Source organism: Tenrec ecaudatus, chromosome 16 (genome assembly GCF_050624435.1).
Source record: "Tenrec ecaudatus isolate mTenEca1 chromosome 16, mTenEca1.hap1, whole genome shotgun sequence".
Taxonomy (NCBI): domain Eukaryota; kingdom Metazoa; phylum Chordata; class Mammalia; order Afrosoricida; family Tenrecidae; genus Tenrec; species Tenrec ecaudatus.
Window position 1 is genome coordinate 87966087 of NC_134545.1, and position 17375 is coordinate 87983461.

General features: G+C 56.0%; 1 protein-coding gene across 2 annotated transcripts in view; it reads left to right on the top strand.

Moving 5' to 3' along the window:
- Positions 1-17375, top strand: part of PDCD11 (programmed cell death 11) — a 38156-nt gene that overhangs the window by 19217 nt on the left and 1564 nt on the right. For both annotated transcript variants that reach the window (XM_075534727.1, XM_075534728.1), the window contains exons 14-34: positions 216-350; positions 773-964; positions 2017-2187; positions 2319-2538; positions 3264-3413; positions 3776-3891; positions 5155-5696; positions 6484-6546; positions 7488-7593; positions 8920-9009; positions 9212-9314; positions 9622-9799; positions 12076-12132; positions 12747-12869; positions 13393-13515; positions 14113-14377; positions 14514-14630; positions 15243-15389; positions 15520-15764; positions 16347-16515; positions 16978-17131. In XM_075534727.1, coding sequence (XP_075390842.1) covers positions 216-350; positions 773-964; positions 2017-2187; positions 2319-2538; positions 3264-3413; positions 3776-3891; positions 5155-5696; positions 6484-6546; positions 7488-7593; positions 8920-9009; positions 9212-9314; positions 9622-9799; positions 12076-12132; positions 12747-12869; positions 13393-13515; positions 14113-14377; positions 14514-14630; positions 15243-15389; positions 15520-15764; positions 16347-16515; positions 16978-17131 — 3466 coding nt within the window. The remainder of the gene's footprint in view (positions 1-215; positions 351-772; positions 965-2016; positions 2188-2318; positions 2539-3263; positions 3414-3775; positions 3892-5154; positions 5697-6483; positions 6547-7487; positions 7594-8919; positions 9010-9211; positions 9315-9621; positions 9800-12075; positions 12133-12746; positions 12870-13392; positions 13516-14112; positions 14378-14513; positions 14631-15242; positions 15390-15519; positions 15765-16346; positions 16516-16977; positions 17132-17375) is intronic.

Here is a 17375-nt window from a genome sequence, read left to right on the forward strand (position 1 = left end):
CATGTTTGTTGTTTTTGTTTTTTTGTCCAAATAGTTGATTGACTGGAATTCTCCATTGCCCTCAGGGTATCCATCTCTCCTTTCAACCCTTTTTGGTCTCATGTGAGGCCCCTCGGTGGACCTGCTGGGCTGCCTTAGCACTAAGCAGGACCCCACGCCCCCTGGGCTCGAGGAGCCTGCTGGGCAGTGAGCCGAACGCGTGGGTCTCTCCCCAGGTGGTGAAGGTGACGGTGCTGAACTGTGAGCCGGCCAGAGAGAGGATGCTCTTATCCTTCAAGCTGTTGCAAGACCCACAGAAAGAGCTCGAGGGAGGAAGTCGGAAGAAAGAAAAGGCCGTTCGTGTTGGGCAGGTAGGCGCTTCCCTGGACACCGCCCCACTCGGGGTCTCCTCTCCCAGTGGCCCAGACCAGGGTACCGCTGGCCCGTGGACGCCAGAACCGTTGGGGGGAGGACGGGTATGGAGACAAGATTTGGGGACTGGAGATGTAGATGCCCTCTCCCTTGCAACGGATGGCGTGAACCCGATCAGGAAGGGAAGAGTCTTCGGGAGTCGTTGTCCAGCAGCGGGCCGCTGTTAGCTTGCAGACTGAGGGGACTTAGGCAAGCTCTCAGATGGCCCCGGTATGTACTGCTTGCAGCCTGGGGGCTTTGCGGGGCTGTTTCTCTGAACTTAGCCTCTCAGTTGTTCCTGTTCTAGAGTTTGAGGGCTCTGAACTGCCAAACCCAGACTGGGATCCTTCCTGATGTGTTCGTTTGTCTCCTCCCCGGGCAGCTGGTGGATGTGAAGGTTGTGCAGAAGGCCAAAGACGGGCTGGAGGTGGCTGTCCTGCCCCACAACATCCCTGCCCTCCTCCCCATACCGCACCTGTCGGACCATGTTGCCAACGGCCCCCTGCTGTATCACTGGCTCCAGGCAGGTGACACCCTCCACAGGGTCCTGTGTCTGCAGAGTGAAGGGCGTGTTGTATCCTTCTTGGCATCTGTGACATAGCTGGAGGCCAGGTGGGGAGCCACGGCCCTCAGGTGGGCAGTTCCGGGGCAGGCTGTGCTCTTAGTTGGAAACTTGATTGGGAGGGGAAAAGATCGGGTCCCTTGGCCACAGAAATACCCCCACACAACCACAACATGACCGGCCCTCTGCCTTCCAACCAGGCTGCTGGTGGGAAATGAGAGGGTCGAGGCAGCTGGCAGTCAGGCTGAGTGAGCCAGAAACACCCAGAGGAGCAGGAGCCCAGTAGGAGGTCCTGCCCTGGGTGCTGGGCTGAGGTGGAAGCACCTGACCTGCTGGAGCTCCTAGTGCCTGCCCCTAACTTGGAGCACTCGGTGAAGTGGCTACTGCCCTCCTGTCGTTTCTCCTTCCTCCCCTGAAGAGCCTGGGGTTCAGGAATGCCCCCTTTGGTCTTGGCTGGATTACTTGGAGCGAATGGAAGAGTACAGTAGAAGGTCTTTAGAGTGGAATGGGCTGAGGGCGGAAGTGGGTGGGTCAGTGGGAGGTGAGGACAGGGTAGGACTGGGTCGTGGCTGATCCAGCTGTCAGACCACAGGACCGAGCCAGTCCCTCGGGGCCCTCCAGAATACGGAAAGGAACTTGTGCTCGGCAGAACAGCCTGGAGACCTGCTTAACCTCCGGGGACTGGTCACACCCCCAGGGTTACTAATTCATTTGGTCTGGGGTGGTGCTAACGTGGCCCCGTGGCTTTGTGGCAATGCACACAGCTGTTCACCTAAAGGTTTGAGCCCACCAACGAGCATTCTGCTTCTGTAAAACGTGCAGCCGCGGAAGCCCCGTGAGCATCTCACCCTGTTGTGTAGGGTTTCTGTGAAAATCCAAGCTGGGGTGGACTTGCTGGCATTGGGTTGGGTGGGTGCCGAGGTCATTTCTAGCGAACCCCGTGTGCTGCGGCTGCCGGTCCAGGACAGCACTGGGGACTCGCTGTGGCAGCCAAAGTGGAGTGTGTGGGTGGGAGCAGTGGGCCTGTGCCCTTCCCGGAGCCTTCCTTAACGAAGGGCCACCAGCTCGTTTGCAGGAAACCAGCCCTGGTGTCCACTGCAGAAGGTGGCCAGGATCCCAAGAGCTTCCAGGAAATCCAGCCCGGCATGCTGCTCATTGGGTTTGTGAAGCGCATCAAGGACTACGGGGTGTTCGTGCAGTTCCCCTCAGGCCTCAGTGGCCTGGCCCCCAAAGCTGTAAGTACAACTGGGTGCCAACGGGCTGCCTCCTCAGGGCCGTCTGAGAGAGGAGCATGGGGTCATGGCAGGGTCGGGCGACTTCCTTTCTTTTCCCTCCTCCCATTTTTCTGTCCACTCACCTCCCTCAGGTCATGAGTGACAAATTTGTGACCTCCACAAGCGACCACTTTGTGGAGGGGCAGACGGTCGTTGCCAAGGTGACGAACGTGGACGAGGAGAAGCAGAGGATGCTGCTGTCGCTGCGGCTGTCAGACTGCAGTCTGGGGGATGGGGCCGCCACCAGCCTCCTCCTCCTGAGCCAGTGTCTGGAGGAGCTGCAGGGCGTGCGCAGCCTCATGAGCAACCGAGGTGCGGGGGTGCCACCCGGCGCCGCAGGGCATAAGGGCGGAGGGAGAAGGTCGATAACTTGAGCCTGTCTGTTACTGGAATAACTTGTCAGACTCCACAGAACTTAAAAAAAATAATTTTCTTGGTGACCTTGTTTCCCTGGAAGCATGACAGTCATCAAGCACACAAACGGTGACGTGTACAGCTCCGCAAATGTCCGTTGAGTGCGTACGGCATCCCAGAAGGCCCCTCTCTGCCTTTCCCAATCCAGTATCCACATTTTCCTTCCTCTGGGCTTCCGCTTGTTACAAATATGTTCTCTTCCCTGGTGGCCATTCCTCTGTTGGACAAATAGAGTGGGGAACGGGAACCTGCCAGACAGCTTTGGGAGGGCTGTTACCTCTGTCCTTCTTGGGCTTGGAACCCCTGCCTGAGCCTGTTGGGATTCTAGTAGGGATTTGCAAGTAAGAGGCTTGAGCAGGGTAGTAGCTAAATGAAAAGGAAAAACCCGGAGAAACGAAAGACGAGCTGTGCTTCTGGTGGTGATGGGCTCCGGTCTCAAATTGTGGCCCGATTAGATCAGCAGGAGGCATAAGCCCTTGCCTGTGACTAGAGTTTTCATGGCTTCTGGACAGCTTTTGCGGAAAGTGGACAGTGACTCTGCTCACTGTCTTCCGTTTGTGGTGACGGGGCATTGAAGGGGAAGACTGCTACTAATCCCTGTGTCCTCCCGGTCTGTCCGGCAGACTCGGTGTTGGTCCAAACCCTGGCGGAGATGATCCCAGGCATGGTCCTTGACCTAGTGGTGCAGGAGGTGCTAGAAGATGGCTCTGTGGTGTTCAGTGGGGGCCCAGTGCCAGGCCTGGTCCTGAGAGCCAGCAAATACCATCGGGCAGGTGAGTGCTCGTGGTCCCTCTCCACCCATCAAGGTCACAGGGAAAGCCCATTGCCCATCACCCCTCCTCCTGGTTACAGAATATCCATATCCATAGAAATTGCTGGCACGCCTACCCCAGGGGCATGTTCAGGTATGAACCCATTTACCATCGTAATTGAGTAGATCTAGATTGTAGTGTTTCAGTTGCATAAAATAGGGCCGACCCGGCCTTGAACTCTGGAAAGAAGCCCTTGACTTCTCTAGTTGTGGCTCAGCATAGACCTGTTGGCATTCTTAGAAAAGCCTCAGGGCTTGTGGGGCTCCTGGAGGCAACACCTGTGCCCTGAGGGTGCTGATGCCCCGTTTGGTTCTGCGCTGCAGGGCAGGAGGTGGAATCTGGGCAGAAAAAGAAAGCTGTCATCCTAAACGTGGACATGCTCAAGTTGGAAGTCCATGTTTCCCTGAACCATGATTTGGTAACAAGAAAACATAAAAGGGTAAGTTGGTCCCCGATTTCATTCTTCTGCTTCCCCATCCACCCATTGTGCACCCACACTAGGCGCAGATGCCTGCAGGTGGGGCGCCAGGGTTCACCTGGGACAGTCCGCTTTGTGCCTCTTGTGGTGACGGTGTGGTGATTTCGTAGCACTGACTTGTGCAAGGTGAGAAGTGACATAGTTACTCTCTCCTTCGAGCCCCACGGGTACTGGAAGGGGGTGAAACAGGCGGATGAGTTAGGGAGTGGGCAGAACAGGACCATAACAAGCTGGCAAGTCTAGACCTGGCCCTCGAGGGGCAGTGGCCACTCAGCTTCATCGGCAGGTGGCCTGGAGGGGAGAGCAGAGTCCAGCATTGCGAAGACTTTGGTTTGTAAGAGAAGGCAAAATCTGGGTGTGTTTTGGGAATACAAATCTGATTTTAAAATGTTGGAAATGGATTTCCTTCTTATAACTAATTTTGTTGTTGAGAAAATCATAGCAGGACGGGAAAAAAACTGCCATGTGAACCAAGCCAAACTCACTGGCAGGTAGTTCTGCCCTCCAGGCTGCATCCCCTCCTCTTCTAGCTTGTCTCCTACACCCTTTTGTGTGTGGAAGAGGGGGTCTGAGGGGTATCTCAGGTTCAGTAGTGGTCTTTTCCCTTGGGGTTGGATGTATTTGGTTATCGCCTAAAGCACTTACTGAAACACCTACTGGTCTAGAGTGCAGTACCGAGAATTACGGCGCTGTACTGCTTCTAATGGAGAGAGAGAGAGTAAAGAGAGCACCACTCCCTCCGAATTGGAGGCAGGGGAAGGTGTAACTCGTGCTTTGAGCCCAGTAAGTTTGAAGTAGTGACTTTACTGCTGAAATGATTGAAAGAGTGAATAATTAGGTGGGTTGTGCCAGCTGGGGAGAGCCAGGCACCATGATGGCTTGAAGCTGGCGGGCGGCCTGTTCGAATCACTTGACCCAGCATCAGAACCGTTGGAAGGCCGTCAGTGAGTCTTGGTTCCCTAGTTCTAGGGCGGGGCCTAGGACTCTGAATTCAGACCCAAACCAGCTCCACCTGTGACTGAGCTGTGGCTCTGTGTGTTCACTCAAGACACACCAGTTCACAGACAGGGAGAGCTAGGCCTAACGAGGGAGGGAAGCTGTTCGTTACAGCCCAGGCCGGCCTTGACTTCCAGAGGGTTTCCCCCGCCCTGCCCCGTGGGGCTCCGAGCGAGGGGCCCTGCTCTGTATGGAGCCTGGGAATGGCGAGTCCCCTCTCTTTTCCAGCTGAAGAAAGGCAGCGAGCACCAGGCCACTGTGCAGCACCTGGAGGAGTCCTTTGCCATCGCCTCCTTGGCAGAGACTGGGCAGCTGGCCGTCTTCTCCCTGACCTCTCACCTCAATGACACCTTCCGCTTTGACTCCGAGAAGTTGCAGGTGGGACAGGGGGTCTCCTTGACGCTCCAGACCACACAGCCGGGAGTGACTGGTCTGCTTCTGGCTGTTGAGGGGCCAGCTGCTAAGAGGACCATGAGACAGGCCCAGAAGGAGTCCGAAACGGCAGATGAGGACGAGGAAGCAGATCCAGCTCTAGCTGGGGGGTCTGTGAAGAAGCACACCCTGTCCATCGGGGACACGGTCAGCGGAACTGTCAAGTCCGTTAAGGCCACCCACGTGGTTGTGACTCTGGGCGACGGCGTAATTGGCTGTATCCATGCCTCCCACATTCTTGATGACGTGCCGGCGGGCACCACGCCGACCAGCAACCTGAAAGTTGGCAAGAGCGTCACTGCGCGGGTGATTGGCGGGCGCGACGTGAAGACATTCAAGTATGGAGGCCTTGGGGCGGCGGGCTGAGGGAGTGGGTCAGCCTCAGGTTTTCAGAAGTGGGGATGGTTGTAATTGTGGTCGGCGTGGGAACAGGCAGATTCTGCATGCTGTGTATAAGTCACCATCTTTAACAAAGTGGAATGGAAGGTCGGGTTCAGAGTCTGACCTGAGCTTGGAGTTCACATTTGACCCTTAAAAGTCGGGGGCGTGTGCCAATAGCTACTTAACTCTCCTGAGTTTATTTTCCCGACCTGTCATGTGAGCCTAGCGGTCGGTGCCCTTGCTGGGCGAATGCAAAGAGGGAAGGAAAACAGGTACTAGGTAGCCTGCCCGTGCTTTTGCTGGCATGTGCTTATTGCTTGAGCTCCACCAGCAGTTATTGAAATCCGGGCCTGTTGTCAGCGAAATTCTTTTTTATTTATTGGCACATACCCCGCACATCACACAATTCAGTAGTTCATCCATGTCACGCAAGCAGTGTGATGCAGTCATCTCCTCAGTCAGCCTCAGACTACTCTTCCTTCTTGTACTAGACCCGTTTGCTCCTTAGAATAAAAACACTGGAATACATTCTTTCCAGGGTCTAAGATGACATTCCTAAAAGGTCCCTTGAGTCAGTTTCTTCTTCATGTTTGCTGCACGGCCCGAGACTGGAAACCTCCAGAGGCCTCCCGGCCGTGGGTGGTGGTGTGGCGGAGGCCGGCAGTTTCCTGCGGCACGCTTGGCTGGGGGTGGCCTAGCGAGTCGCCAGAGTGAGAAATGACTGCATCTTCTCCCTTTCTCCAGGTTTCTCCCGATAAGTCACCCCAGGTTTATCCGGACCATCCCAGAGCTGAGTGTTCGACCCAGGTGAGGACAGCTCTAGCAGTTTGTTCACAGGGGAGGAGACTGGTCTTGGAATCAGGAAACCTCTGCCCTAATCTTGATTCAGCGAGTGTTGGCGACTTGCTTTGGCGCTCCATGTGCAGTTTGTCTCATTGCTTTAATGGGGTAGTTGTCCCGCCTTCATATGACTGGTTCGCTGCCCTCGAGTCAATGGTGACTCGCAGTGACCCTGTAGGACAGGGTTGAACTGCCCCTGTGAGTCCCCGAGACTGACTTGATGGGGATCGACAGTCCCATCTTTCTCCCGCGGAGCGGCTGGTGATTTCAAATTGCCGGCCCTGCACGTCGCAGCCCCGTCCTTAACCACCATGCCACCAGGGCTCTCCGTGTGACTGGCTAGAAAAATTACATGGAAGTAAAGTAAATGCTTTATGCTGAATTTACCCCCACAAGGACTGACTGCAGCTCAGTCTGTCAGCCTCTCCTCAAGAGAAACAGCTCTGCTCGCAACTCGGTCTTCTAGCGCTCCGTGACTCCCTAAGCAGACCACACGTTGCTCAGAAGAGCTTGGTCCCAAGCGGCTGGGCTGGAGTCGCAGGTGCTGGTGTGGAGGGCTCTGCAAAGAGGAGTGGGCCAGGAGAGATGCTAGGGGGGAAGAGTCAGTGATTCTGGGTAGCGGGTCCAATTTGCCTGGGCTCGTTTTTCCATCTTGCCTGTTACTGACTAGTCTTTTGTGCTGAGGGCTGCTACCAAAGGGCCTCCAAAGGCAAAGAACTCCCCAGGCTGAGCTGTGTTTCAGAGGGTGGGCCCCAGGGCTGACTGCAGGGCCAGATTTTCTCACGGGGGAGGCAGAAGTAGGTGGACCCACAGATCAAACTGCGTTAGCCCCTCTGACAAAATGGCCCCTGGGAGGGAGGTGGGCGCAATGTAGACGCCTTCCCCTTCCCATTGCCTTTCGTCAACAGTGAGCTGGAGGATGGCCACACTATACTCAACACTCACTCTGTTAATCCCTCGGAGAAGATTAAGCAGTACCAGACAGGACAGACCGTGACGTGCTTCTTGAAGAGGGTGAGTGGCTCATGCCCTGCAGTAAGTGCCGTGACTCTCCACTGGAGACAGACCTTTCGCACTGGGCGGGCACATCTCTTAGGTGCCCCACTGGGTCTGTGCGAGGTGATGCCTGCCTCGGCTCCGGGGAATTTCTGGTCTGACTGGGCACCTCAAGTATAGATTTATGAAACAGTCAGCAGGCCACTTGGGATTCAGTGTGTTTGCAGATGTAAAGTGAATGCCGAGTTGTTTTACTATTATAAAAGGCAAGGAAAATGTGTCAAGGTCAAAGACTTAGCTGCAATACTGGATGGTAGACTCTTAGCTTTCATCGAAAGGATCCCTGGCAGTGCTCCTAGATCAGACACACCCACTGGCTGCATGGGAAAAAGACCTGGTAACCTGGTTCCGTAAAGGCTACAGCCAAGAACACCTGAGGGGTACTTTCTGCTCCGTCCCCCGGGTCGCTTTCAGCTGAACATAGCCGCAGGGCACTCGATGGCCCCCTTTCTTAAGGTCAGCTGCCAGGCAAAGAGTAAGCAGGTGGGTGCCAGAGAGTATCTGCTCCGGCCCCCAGGGAACAGGAGCTCAGAAAGGGGATCCCCGCCGGGCGGACTCTTTGGTCAGGCTGTCAGAGCTTGATGCTGCTGCGGCCCTTCAGTTGCCCATTGTCTGTAGCCATCACCTCCAGATTGCTTTCACGGCTCTTTGTAGTCTGACCTCGTCTCGTGCCCCTGAGCCCCAGGCACCTGGAGTACCTTCGTGCCTTCTCTGTTCACAAAGGCTGCCACCTCTGAAGTAGCCTGCCGCCCTTTCCGGGAGCTCAGATTGTGCTCCTGTGGGTTGCTGGCTCCTCTGGTTTTTGGCATGCTTGTTACTTACTCCTGGCTACGGACGGCTTCCTGAAAGCAGGGCCGGCTTCCTCACCGCTGGGTGTGCACATGCGCAGTAGCTGTCTGGGAGGGTTTTGTTGAACGGACTCGAAGATGGGGGTGGCTCAGGGCAGGACATTGTCAGCAGTGAAAGAGCAAGGTCAAAGCTGGGTTTAAAGCCAGAGGTTGTCTTTCAGTCCTGGGGTACAGAGGTCAGGGAGGCTAGTCCTCTTTGCTTCCTAATCAGCTGGGGCGTGGGGGGGGTGTGGGGGGTGGGTGGTGTGTGTGTGTGTGTGTGTGTGTGTGTGCCCTGCTAGGCTGGGAAAGCCTGGAGTGAGCTCTGAACCAAGCTTGTGAGAAGCAGAAGCTGAGCACTGCAGAGGGGGGGGGGTACAAGTAAATTTCAGGAGCATTGTTTTTACAGGGGAAACAAAGGGGGTGTCTTTATGTTCCTGATTCCGTTTTTTCCCAGTACAACGTGGTTAAGAAATGGCTTGAAGTGGAGATTGCTCCAGACATCCGAGGGAGAATTCCTCTGTTGCTCACCTCTCTCAGCTTCAAGGTCAGTGTGCTTGACCTTGGTGGTGGTGCCTGGAGAGGAGCCCCAGGGTCACTTACGCTTGTGTGTGCTCACAGAGGGTACAAGGAACTATGCACTTACTTACTCTATCTACGTCTTAGCTTGGGAGGTACTTAGACGCTCTGATTTTGGGTAAATGGCAGACCTTTCTTCAGACCTCAGAGGAGTCATCTTGTCCTTCCAGGTCCTGAAGCATCCCGATAAGAAGTTCCGCCTTGGTCAGGCCCTGAGGGCCACTGTGGTTGGTCCAGATTCCTCCAAGGCCTTCTTGTGTCTGTCGCTCATAGGTTGGTGATGAAGCAGGGAAGCTGGTCAGGGAAGGGAAGGGAATGGGGTCTCCAGTCATTACCCAGGTTGGCGAATGCCTTTGCAGTCAGAGTCTCCAGGAGGCCTAGTTTGGTGCCTCCTTAGGATACTTGTTCTCTTGGGACTTTGCCCCATGGCAGGTGTTACTTCCCTCCTCTCAGTCACCTGTACATCCATGTTCTCAAGCCTCTGAGCAAGGGTTGTCCCCTCCATAGCCCTGAGTGGCTTGGCCTTCATTCTTGGCTCGCTTGCTGTTCCTTGAATCAACCTCTCCCCTCTCCCCACCAGGTCCTCACAAGCTTGAGGAAGGGGAAGTGGCCATGGGTCGAGTGGTGAAGGTGACTCCCAACGAGGGGGTGATGGTCTCCTTCCCCTTTGGGAAGTTTGGGAGAGCCAATCTCTTTCACTTGAGTGACAACTACTCCGAGACGCCCCTGGAGAACTTCGTCCCCCAAAATATCGTCAGGTAAATCAGGCGTTCTTCCTCTACTCAGCCATCTGTAGAACCAGTGGGATTGTCTAATTACAGAAGCAGTATATGCCTTGGGATTTTTTGAAAATGAAAATGTATTGGGGTGTTTTTGCCTCCATTCTCTGTTGTTACTTACTCTTTGTCTTTCCAGATGTTAGCATACTCAAAACCCACTGCTAGCTATTGGGTCTTTTCTGACCCTAAGGTGACCCTATAGACCAAGGTAGACCTGCTCCTGTGGGTTTCTGAGGGTGTCAGTCTTTGCAGGAGCAGAAAGTCTCATCTTTGACCCGTGGTTCAGCTGGTGGGTTTGAACTGCTGACCTGTGGTTAGCCGCCCAACTCCTGCTACCAGGGCACGTATCTAGGGATATAAATGCTGTGTTCTGCAACCTGCTTTTTCCCTTATCTCAGACTTTTCTTGTCCATGCTACATACGTATCAGAATCTGCTTTGCTCTCCAAAGACAAACAGACAAAACCTCCTTAGTTTTATTTATTAATTAAAAAACCATTTTATTGGGGCTCATACAACTCTTATCACATTCCGCACATACATCAATTGTGCAAAGCACACCTATACATTCGTTGCCCTCATCATTCCCAAAATTCACCTTCCACCTGGGTTCCTGGAATCAGCTCCTCATTTTCCTTTTTTCCCTCCCTCTCCCTTCCTCTTCCCCTCCTCTATGAACCCTTAAAAACTTATAAATTATTATTTTATATTATCTTACACTGCCCGATGTCTCCCTTCGCCCACTTTCCGTTGCCCAACCCCAGAGGAGGTTATATGTAGATTCCCGTGATCGGTTCCCCCTTTCTAGCCCCTCTTCCCTCCTGGTGTCACCACTCTCACCGTTGGTCCTGAGGGCTTCATCCGTCCTAGATTCCCTGTGTTTCCAGACCCCAACTGTACCACTGTGCATCCTCTGGTCTAACCAGGTTTGCAAGGTAGAATTGGGATCATGATAGTTGAGGGGAGGAAGCGTTTAAGAACTAGAGGAAGGTTGTGAGTTTCATTGTTGCTACACTGAACCCTGAGTGACTCATCTTCTCCCCACTACCCCTCCGCAAGGGATGTCCAGCTGTCTACAGATGGGCATTGGGTCCCCATCATGCACGCCCCTTATTCACGATGATAGGATTTTCCCCCCTGCCTTTGTTACTTGAAACCTGGTCCCCTCGGCCCTTCATGATCACCCCTGTTGGTGTGCTGCTTCCATGTGAGCTTTGTTGCTTCTGGGCTAGATGGCCGCTTGTTTACCTTCAAGCCGGTTTGCTACAGTGAAGCCTTTTCTAAGAGCCCGGTGGCGTGTGTGCCTGCAAGAGGCATCTCAGATGGCTCTGCCGTCCAGACACCTGCTCCTTCCGCAGACACGCGCGCACAGGGCCTGCGAGCAGAAACAGAAGGAGTCCAGCATACCGCCTGCTTGTTTTCCTTTTTGTTTCTTGAGCCTGAACAACAGAGAGTTTGCTTCTCAGCAAAATTGCTTCTTTTGGAGGCATTTTGTTCCACTCAGCCTGCGAGTAGCATCGGACTGCAGTTCCCTCATCTCTCAGGTCTGAATAGTCCATCACTTGCCTAAAGGTAGAAGATCCCTCGAGGCACCTTGCCGCGGACATTGCTGCACTGCCGGCTCGCATAAGTCAGAAGTCAGGGGTCTGTGTTGGGAGAGCATTGGGCTATATCATTGTTGTGATTCTTTCCACGGCCAAGGTTTTGTGCTTTTCAGTAGCTGCCTGGGACGACTTAAGGCCAGTTGAGATGAAATCCTTCTGGAAAGCCCACACGATCGTCAACTGCTGTCCCTCCCCCAAACTGCCTGTGCTCCGGCCTCCCTGAGGGCCGTCCTCTGAACCTCCTGTGTGATGTCATTTGTCCCTAGCTCATCCGTGGCTCCCCATGGGTCAGTCTGTCACTCCCCTGTGATCAGAAACACTCACACATACTGTCGTCGGGCTGGTTTCATCTCAGGTGCTTGCTCCCTGACTCTGAATCTGCCAGACACACTCCTGCGTGTCTCTAGAAGACCTTTGTCGGGTCTGAAGAGTAGGGAGTCATGGTTTTACTTGACAGACTGTTACACGGAGGTGTAGAGAAGAAATGACTCGTCCAGAGTCCCTCAGGAGGTTCTCAGCAGAGCAACCACCAGGATCCAGGTCTCATGACCAGAACCAGCTACGTCTGTGGCCACTCGTGGAGGGAAGGTAATGCCCTTGGCTGCCCCCCGAGACACGCAGCATTCAGCATTTCCTTCTCTTGTTCTTGCAGGTGCTATGTCCTGTCCAGTGCAGACCACGTGTTGACTCTGTCACTGAGGTCATCCAGGTGGGGCTCTGTGTAGTTGGGTCAACAAGGGAGAGGGCCCCATCAGAGGACTGAGAGATGGGGTGCCTGTGCCTGACGCTGAGCTTCGACTTCTAGTCTTTACCCTCTGCCCGCCCACGCCATGCCCTGCCCCTCGTGCATCCAGAGGTGCTGGGACATCGAGGTTCCTAGAAGGACCCCCCTGTGCTCCGGCTATGACTGCCCAGGTTCACATGTTGAAAAGTGGGCATTCTAGGTAGCCAGGCGGCGCCCCTGGTGAGGGGAGAGGGTGTAGCCTCACGGCTTCCACTACGTGAGGGAGCGTGGCAAGGAGGGGCTAGGCAGGTGGTCAGCTTGCTCCCCTGTTAGCAACAGGTGTTTGTAAGGCCCAGGCTTTGGGTTTGACCTGTTTGGTTTGGTCAGCCTCTCCCTGCTTCCGCACAGATGACTTGTCCTGCTCTTGACCGGCAGGACTTCCGGAGCTGGTAGGGCTGGGTGCTGAAAGGTTACATCCTACTGACAGGTCCAGGGTCACGTTCTTACATACAAAGCATAGTCATGGGGGGGCGGTGTTGGCAGGGAAGTGGGAAAGGGGGGCTAGGAGTATATGCGTCAGCTGCTTTTACTCGCTTCAGAACAAACCCGGAGACCAAAAGCAAAATAGAGGACCCAGAGATTAACTCCATCGAGGACGTCAAGGAGGGGCAGCTCTTGAGGGGCTACGTGAAGGCCGTGGAGCCCAAGGGCGTGCTCTTCAGGTGAGTGAGCGGAGGCCGAGGGCCAGGCCCGGGTGGGGCCGCCAGGCTCTCCCAGGAGCATTCGAAGAAGGGAGGATTTGTCTATCAGTTGTTTTTTAAGCCCTAAGCTTTTGAAAACAAATTTAAAAGTGTTTCTTCCTGGGCTCTTTGACTAACGGACGGCATGTAATTGAGTGTTCAGTCACCACGCTCTGTGTCCTGGGCGCTCACGCGTCATGTTGGCAACCACCGGACCCGCCCGCCCGCCCAGCACCCATTCCTCCTCATTTCCCCTCGGCGTCTAGCTTCTCGCAGCCAGTGGAGCTATGGTGTGGGGCATCTAAAAAGATCCTACAGTCACATCTTTGCGATTCGCCAGTTTTCCAGTGTCACGTGCCCTTTTTAGCCCCTGTTGAGTGTCAGAAAGTTAGGTCTGCCGTGATTCCTAGTCAGAACTGGGCCCCCCTGAAGGTGGAGTCTCCGGCCCTGGTCGGATCCTGCTTCTGTGTTGGTGACAACTGGGCCCTTGTCTGTTGCCTTTCAGTCTTGGCCCCTCGCTAGTGGGTTTGGCCCCGTACTCCCATGTCTCCCAGTACCGCCCGTCTAAGAAAGCCCTGTACAGCAGACACCTCCTGCAAGGGAAACTGCTCACAGCCAAGGTCCTAAGGTAAGTGTGCTCTATCTCTCCCCCCATGACTCACACCTTCTCCGGAGCCCTCGTCCGAGCTCTGGGAGGTAAGCTTGGAGTAGAATGGCTTGGCTAGTGGTGAGTGCCGTGTTCAGATGGATGAGAACTCCTTGCTGAAGCCTCGGCCTCAGTCCCAGCCTCTCCCACAAGCAGGTGTGCAGCCTGTTGGGGCTGGAGGCCGGGGCATTTCAGCTGCCCCCTGCCTTCTACTACACCTGGGTAGATCATTCCCATGCGTCCTTAGGACTGAGAATTCCCAAAGCATGAGGGGCGGAGCCCAAAATGGCGGGCTGACAGAGGCGAGGGAAGGCCTGGGCTGCTTGGTTCATGTGCCCTTGGCCCTTCTGTTCAGTTCCGGGGATCCCCATAGCATAAAAGGGACTTCTCTATGTCAATATGCAAGTTGAAAAAGAACTCTTTGAAAGGGTATGACTCAGCACATCGAGTGCTGTGAGACTGTCACTGCTGTCTATCCCCCCAAGGGAGAGCCCGTCCTAGTATGCAGTCTGGGCCTCCCACCCCCTGTGTACTGGTTCTGGAGTTTCACTCCCTGTCCCCCCTCTGCCCCTATCACAGCCTGAACCACAAGAAGAACCTGGTGGCACTGTCCTTCCTCCCCAAAGACACTGGGAAGCCAGACGTGCTTCCTGCCTCGGTAGAACTGCCGCTTCTGGAGCAGGAGGAGGGGACAGAGACAGAAGGGGCCGACCGGAAAACGACCGAGGAGAAGAAGACCCGGCGGAGGGAAGAGACGCAGCAGAAAGGACAGGTGCAGAGGAAGCGGCAGCCGCAAGTGAAGAAGTCGGGCAAGCGGGGCCGTGGGGAGGCCGAGAGCCAGCAGGTGGGTCCCTCAGAGGGCAGCCTCTTGGACCTCTTGGAGGGAGGTGGGGCCGGGAGTTGCTGAGGGGAGGGAGGAAGGGTGGGCATGGGCCTGGGGCTGCTGGGGCGGCTGAGCAAGGCTCCCACCTGTCCCTCAGGAGAGCGCCAACAAGAAGCCAAAGAGAGCCGCTCCGTCCGAGGAGGACGACAGTGGGGTGGAGGTGTATTACCGGGAAGGGGAAGACGAGGTGGAAGAGATGGCCCTGCCACGCCAGGTGAGGCTGCCTGCTGAGAACATGGTAATGGACAGGGGGGCGTCCTCTGGAAGCTCCTGGAGTGGGGGGCCTGACGTCGTTGATTCTAGAAGATGTTTTCTGGGTGCAGTTAAATTAGTGGGTTGAGGCCGATGAGGAGGAGGCTGCGTCTTTTTGACTCTGCTGGAAAGTAGGGCAGTAACTCTTGTGAAGGAGCCTAGTGGGTTAAGTGCTCAGCTGCTGCCTGAAAGGGCAGTGGTTTGAGCCCCCCAGTTGCCCCCTGGGAGGAAGGCCTGGCAGTCTGCTCCCACAAAGAGCCCAGCTTTGGGAACCCTCTGGACACGTCTCTGTGAACCTGAACCAACTGGACGGGACACTTGTGCTGAAATGATTGGGTGGGAAGGACTGACACCAGGGCAGGGCTTCCTGTACTTTAGATATTTGCAGACAGACAGCACGTCTCTTTGTCTAGCTCTGAATTTGTACATTTAAAGCTTGTGGCCTGAGTTCATCTATTTAGGGGCCATGGGTGGGTGGGACCCCATGCTCCTGTGGGTGGCAAGGGCCGGGCAGCAGGGGCCACGGGGCCCAGCGCTCCCTCACTTGTCTGTGATGTGTCCTTTGACCCTCCAGGAGAAGCCAGCCAGAGCGGTGGATGTGCCCCGGCTGCAGCTGTCATCAGGCTTCATGTGGGACGTGGGACTAGACTCTCTGACCCCGGCGCTGCCCCCTCGAGACAGCTCGGACAGCGAAGATGACGAGAAGCCGCCAGAAGCCACGGTGCTGTGATTCCCTGGGCTCTGTCCTCTCTGCGGGCTCCCCCGAGGCTGCATCCCCAGCCTCTACTGACACCCCCACCCCCAGCATCCAGGGAGCAGACTCCTCACTTGCTCTCTGTCCTCCCCACCAGAAGAAAAGCAAGAAGGAGAGGGCGCTGGCAAAGCAGAAGGCCGAGAAAGAGCTGTCCCGCATCGAGGAGGCCCTGATGGACCCCGGGCGGCAGCCGGAGTCGGCAGACGACTTTGACCGCCTCGTGCTCAGCTCCCCCAGCAGCTCCATCCTGTGGCTGCAGTACATGGCCTTCCACCTGCAGGCCACGGAGATCGAGAAGGCCCGGGCCGTGGCCGAGCGGGCCCTCAAGACCATCTCCTTCAGGTCTGGGCCTCTCTCCCCTCCCCTCCGTAGGTGCAGGGTGACAGCAGTGTGGCGGCTGTCCCCTGGGGCCCCTGGCTTCTCAGGCTCTCTCTCAGAGCTGTGGCCATCTGTGAACCAGAGCTGGTGCTCATTTATATTTCACCATCCTCCGCTCGGGGATAGGCAAGGGTAGCGTTTCCAGGAGTCCCCACACCTGACTGAGGCATCTCGATTGGGGCAGAAGCAGACCAGGGAAACCTGTCTTCACGTGCCTCTGTGAGCATGCCGGTCATAAAGCCCTTCCTGTTGGTCTGCTGGAGGGGCACGGCGGCTCCTGGGCCTTTTGGTGCGGGGAGACGATCCTACCCACGCTCCTGCCCCTCACAGCCTGGGCCCTGGGCCAGCGTGAGATTTGGTGGGGTTCCCTCTTAGAAACGGAGGCAGGAACCAGGGAGTCTGGAGGTGAGGGGACCAGATCTGTCCTGGCCTGCACGTGGAGGGCGGGGACCCTGGGACCACACAAGGGACCAGACAGGAGGACTCGTCTCCCTCGACATCCTTGGCTGGGAGTGGGGCCTCACGTGCTCGGTGCTCTTCCCCCAGGGAGGAGCAGGAGAAGCTGAATGTGTGGGTGGCACTGCTGAACCTGGAGAACATGTACGGCTCACAGGAGTCGCTGACCAAGGTCTTTGAGCGGGCCGTGCAGTACAACGAGCCTCTCAAGGTCTACCTGCACCTGGCCGACATCTACACCAAGTCAGACAAGTCCCAGGTTCGTGTGGGGTGAGGGTGGCCGCTGGGCATCACAGCGCAGCGACTCCAGGAAGGTCGACCAGACCTCAGGATTGCTGGGGGTGTCTGGGCCCAGCTTCCTTTCTCCACCAAGCAGAAGTGGTTGGCTTCCTTCCCTCAGACCCCTTTAGGAAGGTGCGGTGAAGGCCAGGGATGTAGCCCCAGAAGGGAAGGGCCAGTGGGTCCTTGGGATTGGAGTCTTATGAACAGAGGATGACATTGAGTGCCACCCACTGTCCCCCACCCCCGTGTGTCTGTCTGTCTGTCTGTCTCTCTCTCTCACACACACACACACACACGTCATTGACTGGCACGGGACTGCTGGGGAGGCCCCACATGGTCGCATGGCTCCTCCTGTACTCGCCCCCACACCATGTATCTAGACCCGTCCCCAGGCCTCAGGCTGCTGCACTGCTCCTCAGCTGACCTGCCTTTTTCGCAGGAAGCCGGCGAGCTCTACAGCCGCATGCTGAAGCGTTTCCGCCTGGAGAAGGCTGTGTGGATCAAGTACGGCTCCTTCCTCCTGCGGACGGGCCAGGCGGGCTCCAGTCACCGCGTGCTGCAGCGGGCCCTGGAGTGCCTGCCTCAGAAGGAGCGTAAGTGCTGGTGCCCGCCAGCCGCCTGGGTCCCGGGGAGCAGCTGTTCTTAGCTCTGGGAATGGGGACTGGGTGGTGGCACAGTTATGTCTGCGGGTGTAAGGCGGCGTGCTCCATTTCAGAGGATAGAGGTGCACAGGAGGGAGGGACCACCCTGCCTTCTTCAGGGCCCAGTGGGTAGGATGTCTGGTGGGAGTCTTAGGTCCATGACCATCTGTGTACTCTCCCTTGGCCCTAAGTCCAC